We start from the raw sequence: 13,056 nt of genomic DNA on the forward strand, positions 1-13,056 counted from the left end.
GGATGAAGCCAATGACAATGAAAGAAAATACAGGAAATAAAGTGATATAAATTAAAAGTCCATAAAAACAAAACACCAACATAACGTGACAAAATCGTAGTGTAATTCCACTATATGTTTTAGTGAATTTTTGATTCAATGCAACCTTGTTGAGCGTCATATAAGTGATTATGTCGTTAAGATCCTTATGGATCTCAAAAATTGGAAATGTAGTGTAGATACCAAGACAATTTTGGTTGGCAAAATCACTCTATATGGTGGAAAAGAAAATAGGCCATGATCAGAAAAATAAATCTCATGTAGCCTATATTTTATTCTAAATTTCACTGTAAACACTTCCAGTAGTCTGGAAGACTGATCTTGATTACTGACAGGTCTTCACCACCTGTTTGTGCAGTGAAAAATCTCTCTCTCTCTCTCTCTCTCTCTCTCTCTCTCTCTCTCTCTCTCTCTCTCTCTCTCTCTCTCTCTCTCTCTCTCTCTCTCTCTCTCTCTCTCTCTCTCTCTCTCTCGGCACGTTATGTAGGCATAAATGGAAGCCTTTTTGACAGCATTGTTATTGTTGCTTTGACTGAATGGTGTGCTGCTGACAGGCTAAGAATCCAAACAATTACAAACTGACATATCTGTCTGTTCACATGCAGTGATTGACATGAGTTCATGAGATGCATCACACATCACACGAGAAATAAATAGGTCCACAGCAGATGTCCCACTACATGTGTAAATGCTCTGTGAGATAATCTAAAGGCCCTAATTGGCTTTAGGATTACAACTTGCCGTGTGATTTGAGACACCACACCGCACCTTGATGCTGAAACATCAGTTCAGAGGACAAGCAGTAAAGATGGCTCCTGTGGACATGAATGGATACTGGAAAATGACGAGTAATGAAAACTTTGATCAATACATGGAAGCGCTAGGTAGGCTTATACTTCATTTTATATTTATTCATTCAGCCTACCCATTTGAAATTAATTTCCTTTGTTGAATGAAATATGTGGGGTGTTATAATATATTCTGTTGATAAACAAAATACATGCTTGCATGTCATGCTTGTATTTTGTACTCAAGAGAAGAATTGAAGTACCTTATACATAGATTACAGTAAAAAAAAACAAAAACAAAGGTTAATGTACCATAAAAGTCTATGGTTGACCAATTTTATATTTATTCAACTTACAGATGTGAATCTTGTCATCAGAAAAATTGCCAGCTATCTCATCTTTGATAAGGAGATTGTTCAGAATGGTGATCATTTTAATATCAAGACTCTCACCACCTTTAGGAACTACCATATGGATTTTGATATTGGAAAGGAGTTTGAGGAGGATTTGGGTGGTGTAGATGACAGGACATGTTTGGTAAGTGACCTCCTTATAAATTAAGATTATGATTCCATGAGGGACCTTTAACATCACTGGAAACTTTTCATTGCACAAAAGGTTCTTTATTATAGAAAAAAAATAAAATTCTTTAGACTTTTAAAATGTTCTTCACATTAAGAAACAAAAATGAAAAATTGATCACTGAAAGGTTCTTTGGCGAATATGTAATGTTCTTTTATGACATGGCTGCTTTATTTTTAAGAGTGTATTCTGACTGTTTTTTTTAGGCTGCTGTGATGGATGACTCAGTGATTATGTCGTTAAATAGGATTAGACTGAGATTTACACACAATGACCTACTGAATCTTAAATCGGCTAATGCGGCAAACACCTGATGCTCCGGGAACGTTAGGTCAACTAGTTGAGGAATGTTAGTACAGTGTTTGTGTTCAGTTGACAATTAGAGTTGTATTGGGGGTAAATGTTATCAAAAATCATGCTCTCTAAAAGGTTTTTGTGGGGGTTTTTTTATTCACCTATTTTTTCAACATGGAATTAAGCTATTTCTTGTGAATGAGTCAGACTTCCTATTCATTTGCTGATATCACTCTTAGAAAAAAAAGGTGGGTTCTGAGTTCTTGACTCAGTTTTAAAGAACTCTTTATGCAAAAAGGTTCTATATAACGACAATTTTTTAAAAAATAATTTCAAAATACTGTTATTTCATGTTTTTAAATGGGTTTTTTATGGTTGTACATGTCTGGAACAATGCTTAGATGGTACATGTCAAATTCACATCCAGATGGATGACAGAACCCAAGGTTTCCCAGCATAACATTGCCCAAAGCATCACACTGCCTCCGCCAGCTTGCCCTTTTCCCATAGTGCATCCTCATGCCATGTGTTTCCCAGGTAAGCAACGCACACGCACCGGCTATCCGTGAGAAAACGTGATTCATCACATAAGGCCACCTTTTTCCATTGCTTTCGGTGGTGGACAGGGGTCAGCATGGGCACCCTGACTGATCTGTGACTATGTAGCCCCATACACAATAAACAGCCATGCCCTGTGTATTATGGCACCTTTCTATCAGAACCAGCATTAACTTCTTGAACAACAGTAGCTCGTCTGTTTGATCGGACCACACAGGCCAGCCATCGCTCTCCACGTGCATCAATGAGTCTTGGCCTTCCTTGTCTCCAGTTCCTTCCTTGGACTGCATTTGCTAGATACTGACCACTGCAGACTGGGAACACCCCACAAGAGCTCCAATTTTTGAAATGCTCTGACCCAGTCGTCTAACCTTCACAATTTGGTCCTTGTCAAACTTGCTCAAATCCTTACGCCTATTCTTCTAACACATCAACTTAGTGGACAAAATGTTAATTTGCTGCCTAATATATCCTACACATTAACAGGTGCTGTGATGAAGAGATAATCAGTGTTATTCACTTTACTGGTCATGTTTGCCTGATTGGTGTATATGTATATTAAATAGAAGCACATTATAATAATAACAAAGTGCAGTAAATGATTAAACTATTTTCACTACAAACATGTATTTATGATTCTGCTAATAAATGATATACTAATATACTAATACTAATAATGCAGAGCTAACTGACTGTGACCGACACCCAAAGCCTTCAATTTAAAATGTTGTTAAATGTTGTATTCAGGATTCTGAAGCTTAAATAGATAATTGTTTTAGACAATTATGCTTGCACTCTGACACTGACTGGAAATATTTAGAATAATATAAAATAATTTTAATTTTGGGTGAACTGTACACAATACAGATTGTCACTATGTCTATGATATTGCGATATATTCTGACAATATATTATTACACCCCTACTATTCAGTTTCATCTCTCTCATTTTTGTGAATCTGTCCTTGTTTTACAGACTACAGTAAACTGGGAGGGTGACAAACTGGTGTGTGTGCAGAAAGGAGAAAAGGAGGGAAGGGGCTGGACACAGTGGGTGAAAGGGGACGAGTTACATGTGGTAAGTTTGTATAAGGACGCAGTTTATATGAGGACATGGTCTGTTGTATAATTAAAGGTCACACTTGGCTGCTTCTTGTTGTTGTTGTAGTCAACACTGTAATTAATGGGATATCATCATTAACCGCGGCATTCACACATTACAATAGCAAACATATTTCAAACGTGTACCTATTTAGTGACTTTATTATGGAATTCTTCATTTGTTACTCAACATTCTGTTTTCAGATGTTTATGCATAATGACCACTATATATATATATATTTTTTTATTTTTATTTTAATTTTTTTTTTATTTAAAGAAGTCTCTTATGTTCGACAAATTCTTATTTGATCAAAATACAGTAAAAACAGTAATATTGTGAAAAACTTCCATTTAAGATTGCATGTAAATATAGTTAATTTTAATAAGGGGCCATTTAATTATCAGGACAATGCATACTTAACAAGCTTTTTGTGTTTTTTAATGTATTTAAAAAGTATATTATTATTTTCTTGCAGGAAATGCGAGTCTGTGGGGTGGTGTGTAAACAAGTTTTTAAGAAACAAGTTCTCGACTGACGTGCCTTGAACCACAAGTAATCTACTGTGAATAAAAAAATAAATAATAAAAAAAGTCACATGTTCTGCCTATAAATAAGTAATTGCTATAGTATGCTAAATAGTTATTTTCAAGTGTAGATATTATGTCTTTTGCATTCCTCAACTCATGTCATGTGAACAGAATGGCCTGGTTTCATAGACAAGGCTTAATCTAAGCCCTAGTCGAATTAGGACATTTAAGTAGCTTTTATAAATGTGCCTTAGAAAAAAAACAACAGCCCATTACTGGTGTGCAACTGGAGACAAAACAATGGCAGTGTCATATTTTAAGATACGTCCGTGCAAGCTGCTTTCAGTTAAAACATCTCAAACATGCATTTTAGTCTGGGACTAGCGTAAGCTTTGTTTGTGAAACCGGGGGAATGTGTGGTGAAACTTCATGAAATAAAATTAAATGGGAACACAAAAACATGCATGTTTACTATTCTCATCAGTTTTCTTTATTTTGTCAGTTGTGATTTGTCACTTTCAGCACACATGATCAACAAGAGATGCAGCCGTGCAGGTTTACAGACCCTCATCATATCATCCTCCTCTTCCTGCTTCTGAAAAGAGCCCAATTTGCTCTGGGGTCAAGACCCATCTTCTCTCCTCTAGCCAGAAAGACCCTCGGATGTTAAAGGAGGTATTTTTAGACAGCGGTAAAGCTCTCAGTTAGGAGGCTAGTCTTACCGACTACGGCACTATAACATTCCAAGCCCACACACATATGAATTTAACAGGTGTCCACAATATCCACTAACGTAATTGCACAAATGGAATAAGCTTTGTCTGATGAGGACTCTAAAAAGGCATGTAAAGCAGATACATGCAAAATGCAAAGATGAATGGATACACAGCTCTGTCTGTGGTGGTTGTTTCGGTCTTTTCCAGAGGGAGGCGCAACTATACAACATATGCTTACGACTTCTTGAAAACCTGCTTGCCCACAACTCCAGCTGCTCTCAGCTCCTGCAAAGAAAACATAATTATAAATCAAAACAGATTTTCCAGGACATCAGAATCAATATCCTTTGCACACCCACGTCCATTTCAGAGAAAAACCATGTTCCCGTGTCTCTACAAATTTCACTTCTCACCAGCAGGTGGTGGTATGTGCCTATATGTAGATTAAACACACCATAGACACCTTTTTGTCAAAGGGGATACTTGGGGTAATTAAGCGCAACATTGCACAGACGTGGTAGAACATCTGTTGTTAATGTTTTAGGTGAGTTCAATAGCACAATAGCCTTGAAACGATAATAAGGTCCTGGCGTCCCCTGCCCAATGAGCCCGTAATACACAATAGTATAAGCAAATGTCATTTGTATTATCAGCTACCATATGTTTTACACTAACTCACAGTTTCCAAAAACAAAGTAATTGTTAAATGGATGCAAATGAGTGTGTATACGAAAAGATGTTTCAAGTGTTTTATACCAAATGAAGTTCATCTCCTTCTATCCAGTGGGTCCAGCCCCTGCCCTCAATCTCTCCTTTCTGCACACAAACAAGCTTGTCTCCATCCCAGGTGATAGTAGTCTGGGGATTAAACAATGCAAAGAAGAAAAACATATGAAGTCACATCTTAAAACAACTAGAACCTGCTTAAAGGGATAGTTCACCCAAAAAGAAAACTTGTCATTTACACACTCATGTTGTACCAAACCGGTATGAGTTTCTTTCTTCCACTGAACATAAAATATATTTTAAAGAATGTTGGTAACACGACCATAATATTTTGAGTCAATGGCTACCATCAACCATTTGATTACCAACATTCTTTAAAATATCTTCTTTTGGGCCCTATTATAACAATCTCGGTGCATGGTCTAAAGCGCACGCCACAAGTGAGCTATGGGTTGGTAGTTTAACGACGGGAAAAATGGTTGGTGCTCCCGGCGCATAGTCTAATAGGCCTGTTCCTGTTCTCTTAATGAGTAATGGGTGTGTTTTGGGGCGTAACGAGCAATAAACCGATCAGAGTCTCATCTCCCATTCCCTCTAAAAGCATCCCGTGTGTGTAGTAGGCTGGTGCACAGCGTGCATAGATGCATATTACTTATAACGCGCTTCTCAAATAACAAAAAAATGCACTATTGACTTTAGACCAGGTTTTTGTTGGCGCAGTTGCCTCAAAATAGCAATGCAACAACGCACCTGAACACACCTTTTTTTTTTTTTTGACGCATCCCTTTAAATGACGCATCCCTTTAAATATGCAAAGCATGAAATTATATATATATATATATATATATATATATATATATATATATATATATATATATATATATATATATATATATATATATAATGAGAGGTTTTATGTTGTGTAGTTGAACCTCAAAGCACCAGTGAAACTGTAATGGATGGATGTTTCCAATGTAATTTAAAGTCTGCATGAAGTTGCGATAGTCTTTTCTTCCCTATTCTGAGAGACATCCAAGTAAAACAGCTCCTTGTATAAAAAATCACTTGAATTTAAAAAAATGAAGAGTACAAGAATTGTCCGTTTTGATTTCATGCTGACTATAAAGGGTTTCTAATGGTAAGATTTTAACCAGTAATGTTAATCTCTTAGGTTATTAAAGACATTAAGTATAGAGTATGATTTGGCTGCTTGGACACGATTTCTGTGTTAAAATGTATTTTTAATTTATTCCTCTCATTCCTCTTTTAATAAAATATATTAATGCATGCCTTATGACACAGACGCATTATTAAACATTTAGTTTGGAGTAAATGAGCTAAGAGTTATCAAAATCTAAATTACGATAAAGCCTAGGCGCTCTCACTTCCCTCATTGCTGTTTTAAATGGCTTTCTGTACTTAACTGCATTCCATGTACATATGTGGGGATTACAATACAATAAGTCATTCAAGTGAACAGAAATAAAATGAGAAAGAAAGCTATTTGAGCCATTTCTAGGCCACAGACTGAAAAAAAGGAGACAAACACTGCTTTTTATGCCTTGTTTCTCTCTACATCACTCATACTTTAGGATTATGCATATAGCATTAAGGGAAAATGTTGGTACACTCACCATACACTGCCTGCCATCAACTGGACCCAAGTCTTCCTCAAACTCCTGACCAACCACAAAGTCCATGTCATAGTTCTTGAATGTGCTGATAGTCTTGATGATAATGTGATCTCCATTCTGGGTGATATCTTTGTCAGGTTTTAATAAAACAGCTATTTTCCTGATAGCAACATTAACATCTTCAGGAATTGTGAGAAGGGGAAAAAATACAGTAAGTAAAAAATTACAATAGCCTATAGCCCAGTTTAACAGACCAGTTTATAAATCAATAAGGTTATATGGTTACGTGTTTGGATACACCTGTTTACCTAGATATCTAAATCATTTCTTTAAAGACTTTCCAGGTAATGCTATTTTATATTAACTTATGTGACGAAATTTCCTAATAGTGTTTATAATATTTTATAATAAACAAATAACAATGAATAAGGATCCATGTCCTGATTCAAATACTGACAATAGCACGACCAATGGCATGCAAGTGCAGGCTGCGAAGGAGCATTTCATTGGTTGGACGTACAGAACGAAAACGCCCCTTTCACTGAAAGAGGTGGAACGTGGCTTTGCGAGGTGGCTGGCTGCCGTCGGTCTCGGACCGGTGTACTCTGCTCGTCTCGTTTTTTTTTTTTTTTACGGTCTATGGTTTGAACAAGGAAGGATATGTTGATCGATATGTAGGCCTACATGTGTGAGTGAATTTCTGTAAAAATCGGTAGAGTTAGAATAATTAAACTTATTGAACAAAACACAGATAACGCCAAAACGTCTGGCGTAACGGCCACAAATCTGAACACCGCAAACTTCTAACGTTACCGAGGATTAGAGCCACTGGGATTCATTTAGAAAGGTTGGAAAGTTTTTTTTAAAATAATAATTCATACAGTACAGTGCATTTAAAGTAATAATAATAATAATTATAATAACTAAAAAAATATATACTTACCAAGCGCTTTGAGATACTCCTCAAAGTTGTCATTGCAGATCATTTTCCAATAGCCAGTATAATCGGCAGGCATTGTGAAATAAGTGATTTTTTTTCGTGTCCTGAAAATGTGTTTTTAGGCGAGGCCGAGACCTGTTGATTGTTCCCCCAGCTCCTGTTGTGCAGCTCTCTGACAATTGGCAACGCATTTTATTTACCACCATATTAATCGGATCAGCTCATTACCACGACACATGTGCTCACTAAGTACAACTATAGGGAAAACACTCCCACAGAGTGCACAATCCCGTGCATAACCCCCGAGGATCAGAGTACAAGATATTGGAACATATTATGGACTAATGGTAGGGGACAATCGTTACATTATTCACATGGATTTCCACCGATCTGCTACATCATCCTCTAGATTAAACTGGAAAAAAAAAACACATTTCTCTGTTGACATGTAAATTAGAAGTCTCTCAGAGTATCTTAAAGGAAGTGACAATAATTTGTGATTTAGGCGCAATACATCCGATTTCCCTTTGCTCACAGTAAAGGGTTTTTGCTCGCATGACCTTTACTTTTTCACACATCCCACCCTTTACCAATTAATCTCTATTATAAAGCTGTATTTCTAAATCATCCATGCATAATATGGATGGAAGCATGCAGAGCAATAAAGAATTCTCTTTGACCCTTTATCTTTGAAAACTACAGACCTAAATGTTCATTTAGAAACGAAGGCTATAAAAATGAAAAGGATTTAAACTGAAGATATTAGATGTAGGGCTTTAAAAAAAGCCCCTGAAGGCCACTATAAATGGCTGTGGCATGAGAAAAAGATTATGTTGTTTTAGGTAATCCTGGATATCCTACTTTTACAGAAGCATTAATTGAGTTTGATGTAACACACCAACTGCATTTTGCCTGCCAAATAAGTACATTTTTAAAAATAGTTTACAATCCTAAATTATATATATATATATATATATATATATATATATATATATATATATATATATATATATATATATATATATATATATATATATATATATATATATATAATATTAGCACACCAAATAAATACTGCACATTCTACAGGTCCCTGCATATCTGCTGTTTAAATGAAGAAATGTTTGTTTGGAAAGTTTGGATCGACATTTTGTGATACAGTATATTAGATAGCCTACTACACTCGAAAAAAAAAAAAAAAAAAACGGTGCTATATAGTACTAAAAGTGGTTCTTTGGCTTGTAATCATAGGGGAACCACTTTTAAGTGCTGTATAGCTTGGTGATTCAGCAGTTCTTCACCGGTTCTTTGGGATGACTGAAGTGCTATATAGCACCGTTACCATATACAACCTGTTAAGCCCCTGTATGGTTCTTCAGCGGTTCTTGAGTGGTTCTTTGGGGTGATAAAGGTGCTATATAGCACCACCTCCGTACAAAGAACCTTTCAAGCCCCTTTAAAGGTTCTTTACACACCATATAACTACTTTTGGTGCCGTTTAGCACCATTATTGAGGAAGAAATAAAATGCGATAGGCACCTCTTATGAGTTCTACATAGCACCATTTGACAAAGGTGCTATAGAGCACCTTTAAAGATATGGTGCTATTTGGCACTAAAAGTTGTTCCCCTATGATTACAGGCCAATAACCACTTTTAGTTTAGCCTGACTAGCCAGACCCACATCAAGATGTTTGGTCTGGAAACTCACCATAGACAGGGCTCAATCCGAGGGGCGGGATAAACGGTTGTCTTTCAAACTCCCTCTGCACGCGATAGGATAGCGCTACACCAACCAGAGCAACGAAGGTGAAACAGAGCTTGTTGATAGATTAAACATTCGCCGTATCCAGTCAGCAAAACTCCAAACGCATCTTCCCTTTTTAAGAATGACTTCAGTGCCGTTCTTTGTTCTTTTCTCAGAGAAAAGCTTAAATTCAAGTCTTCCAGAGTCGCGGTCAAAGCTGATTCGAAAGACCGCCGCCGTTCCCCAGTTTCTGTGTTTACTAGAAGCACGCAAACGCAACTCGGCAGTCATCATTATGGCCCCGCCCACCGACTCTATACATTATGTGATTGGCCCGGCAAGAGTTAGGGGAATACAGCTCAGAAGGGTATTGAGAGTTGCGGGCACTTTTAGTGCCAAATAGCACCATTTTTTTTTAGAGTGTAAGCTATTGTTTCACCATAGTCTGTTAAAATGCTATTAAAAATAAAGTATTATTACTGGAACATGCAAACTCATCTTAACTTAAAAAAGAAACTTAAAACTTACCTCCACTAATACTATGATGTTTAATACTACATTTTAATGATGTTATAAAAGCCTATGAGATATTTTACCATGGAGTTTTGATGCATAGAAATGCACCTGGTAATTGGAAACTCTTCACACAAACAAATAGAAAACCACCACAACACAGACTGGTTCATTTCATTTTTTTATTTCATTGTTTTTTCTTTTCTTTTTCATTTTGTTGGCACATATAGGTACACATGGGACAATATACGCATGGTCCAACATCTTTCCATCTAGCTTTTTTATGAGAGCTCTTGTCTGTGCTCTTCCTGCCTTTCATATAAAGAGTCAGATACACCTGACCTAACCCACATTTCTTGTTCACATTTCACACACACACACACACACACACACACACACACACACACACACACACACACACACACACACACACACACACACACACACACACACACACACACACACACACACACACACACCTTCTTTTTGTGTTTTAAACCACCTTTCAATGCTATGTGTAAATAGTGGTAACTTGCAGCGACCTTAAAGGTGAACTGTGTAAGTTTTAGTGGCATCTAGCGGTGAGGTTGTGAATTGCAACCGCCCTCCGCTCACCCCTCTCTTTCGAAACACATAAGCTGTGTCTCATTTAATTTAATTTTGAAGGCTGTGTCTTCCGGAGGACCCATCCTGGGAAGGGTGCAGTATGGAATGTCCTCAATTGGAATTAAATGAGATGATCTTTGTAGGACACGCTGGCAGAAAGTATCACGCGTTCAGCCTCGTTGCGCTTTCAAGGTAGTTATATTAATGCAAATTATTTCTAACTTGAAAATGACTATGAAATGCTTCTTTCCTTGACAGCAATGTACTGTTCTTAATGTTTAAAAAGCACTAAACACTTGTAATCCTGTTTGCCACAACTATCTGAGGTAATACAGCTTAAAAAAACAAGCTTGAAACCAATTACATTAAACACCACATCTACACTTGCATGTATATCTAGCGGTAGTGCCATTTTCTCAGATAATAAAAAAAAAATAATTATGGTTGTTAACAGCGATGCAAACAATTGTGGGTTATCTGCAGCAGCGAAGGATACACCTCATGTACACTCCGAATTCCTGTAAAGAAGGGCGCATTTGGAGTGTCTTACTCACTTTTTTTAAACGCATGACGCCTTTGAATACGACCTCCGGAGGACGCAGCCTTCCAAAATGAGACAGCAATATAAAAGCTACGTGTGTCCGACACAGGACAAATATGTCATTGTCTAAAACAGCAGACAGTAGTAAGCGCTCTGAAGAGCAGTTTGTCTCTTAAGGGCTACTGTAGAAACATGGTGGTGCAAAATGGTGACTTTACTGTAAGGGGATTCGTGGTGTATGTAGTTAGATTAAAAAGGCACAATATGTAATTTCCGTTGCTTATTTAAAAAAAAGGCATCGCTTGATGACACCTTAGTTTCATGGAATCATGGGAGTTGTCTTGACCTCTTCAGCTGTTGGAAAAGAAGCTGACGGGACTCGGGCAGAAATCATATTCATGGATGAGCTAATGTGTTAAAGATGTATGAAGCAGGGTGGGGCTGTAAGCCGCTGGACTGGAATGAGGCCGCTGGAGCGATTGCTAATAAAAGACAAGCGGGACAGGTGGCTCGAGAGTGGTGGAGCTTTTATCATGCCGCAGGCGACTTCTTACGGTCATGTGTATATGGGATAACGTAGCGCTGTTTGATCACAGAAACATTTGGGTGTGTTGAAAGTTCTGTTATTATAATGCTACTCTGTGTGTTCGCTCTACGGCTACTATGATACACTTGTTGCACACTGCAGTGAGCTAGATCAATATTGCGCATGGTAAAATATGGTACTTGTGGTAAATCAAGGCTAACTGTGTTGAGCTTTATAAAAATTATAAATGTTCTGTCAATGAATGTATCCAATAGGCTTTCCTGGTAGCGTCTCATCGACCGATCGTGATGAGTTTCTCAAGGCACATGGGTATGATGTTAAATGGGTGATTTTTTTCTCCCCCCAAACCAGTTTAGCGGAAATGCCCTGCAGCCGATTCTAAACATTTAATTTGGCCATGTCAATTACAATAACGATTGCCTACACCCAACCCTGATCCCTAAACCTACCCATCACAAGAAACATTCTGCGTTTTTAAATAAAAAAACAAAAACATAATTTAGTACATTTATGAATCCATTTACATTGTTGACACACACACACACACACACATATAATGGTTAATTTTGCCGTGAATATACACGCGAATTACACCATAGATTGTAAAAAAATATGGATGACTCGACATCATCCATTTCCGCTTGCCCGAGTTGAAGCTTTCAGGCGACCTGCACGGCGTTGACATCTTGGGACCGAGTCTGCGCAGTAGCGATTTCGGGACCGGAGTTGTGCAGTAGAGAGCAGGAAGTACAGCTGCGATATCAAAAGCCCGCTCACACTCTCGCAGATGCAGAACAATTATGTTGGTGTGAAATAAAACAGTTATGGAAAGTAGAAATTAAAGCCAAAGCTCCAATCTTATCCAAAAATCCCGAAAAAAGTCAGTTAGTGCCTCAGTGGCAACTTCACTCAGAGAAGACATCAATCTCAGCTGTCAATCATGGTGTCGAACCCCCCGTTTTTATAGTATCAGATAACTAAGTTAAACTAAACTTATTTTAAAAATGAACACTTGAAATGAAATCATCGTGACGATAACTGCCTTCAATGACATAAACTAACTTTGGGGAAAAAATATTTGAGGTGCAATTCTATTGTTTCGTTTGCCATTAGAAAACACAGAGGGGCGACTATACTGGGACCAGTCACCAGGCGGTGATCGAGGCGCGAAAGCTTCAGTATCTGAGAGGGAGACTGC

General features: G+C 37.5%; 2 protein-coding genes across 2 annotated transcripts; one reads left to right on the forward strand and one right to left on the reverse strand.

Annotated features, from left to right (window-relative positions):
* Positions 1-838: 838 nt before the first annotated feature.
* On the forward strand, positions 839-3,932 carry rbp1.2 (retinol binding protein 1, cellular, tandem duplicate 2). The gene is made up of 4 exons (XM_067452447.1): positions 839-923; positions 1,186-1,364; positions 3,237-3,338; positions 3,838-3,932. Exons 1-4 carry the CDS (start codon positions 848-850, stop codon positions 3,895-3,897), a joined length of 417 nt encoding a protein of 138 aa, XP_067308548.1. The 5' UTR covers positions 839-847; the 3' UTR covers positions 3,898-3,932.
* Positions 3,933-4,792: 860 nt separating this feature from the next.
* On the reverse strand, positions 4,793-8,254 carry rbp1.1 (retinol binding protein 1, cellular, tandem duplicate 1). Its single transcript, XM_067452448.1, has 4 exons — positions 7,909-8,254; positions 6,966-7,144; positions 5,362-5,463; positions 4,793-4,890 (listed from the first exon to the last, which is right to left on the reverse strand). The coding sequence occupies exons 1-4, from the start codon at positions 7,979-7,981 to the stop codon at positions 4,840-4,842; spliced, it is 405 nt and encodes a 134-aa protein (XP_067308549.1). The 5' UTR covers positions 7,982-8,254; the 3' UTR covers positions 4,793-4,839.
* Between the last annotated feature and the right edge of the window lie 4,802 nt (positions 8,255-13,056).

Source organism: Pseudorasbora parva, chromosome 9 (genome assembly GCF_024679245.1).
Source record: "Pseudorasbora parva isolate DD20220531a chromosome 9, ASM2467924v1, whole genome shotgun sequence".
Lineage (NCBI taxonomy): Eukaryota > Metazoa > Chordata > Actinopteri > Cypriniformes > Gobionidae > Pseudorasbora > Pseudorasbora parva.

Excerpts from the sequence above, each read along its gene's own strand:
- rbp1.1 (XM_067452448.1), bottom strand. The coding sequence starts at position 7,981 with ATGCCTGCCGATTATACTGGCTATTGGAAAATGATCTGCAATGACAAC. Across the intron at positions 7,145-7,908 it reads GGAGTATCTCAAAGCGCTTG|ATGTTAATGTTGCTATCAGG; the intron begins GTAAGTATATAT and ends CAATTCCTGAAG. Across the intron at positions 5,464-6,965 it reads TTGATGGCAGGCAGTGTATG|ACTACTATCACCTGGGATGG; the intron begins GTGAGTGTACCA and ends TTTAATCCCCAG.
- rbp1.2 (XM_067452447.1), top strand. The coding sequence starts at position 848 with ATGGCTCCTGTGGACATGAATGGATACTGGAAAATGACGAGTAATGAA. Across the intron at positions 924-1,185 it reads TCAATACATGGAAGCGCTAG|ATGTGAATCTTGTCATCAGA; the intron begins GTAGGCTTATAC and ends TTCAACTTACAG. Across the intron at positions 3,339-3,837 it reads AAGGGGACGAGTTACATGTG|GAAATGCGAGTCTGTGGGGT; the intron begins GTAAGTTTGTAT and ends ATTTTCTTGCAG.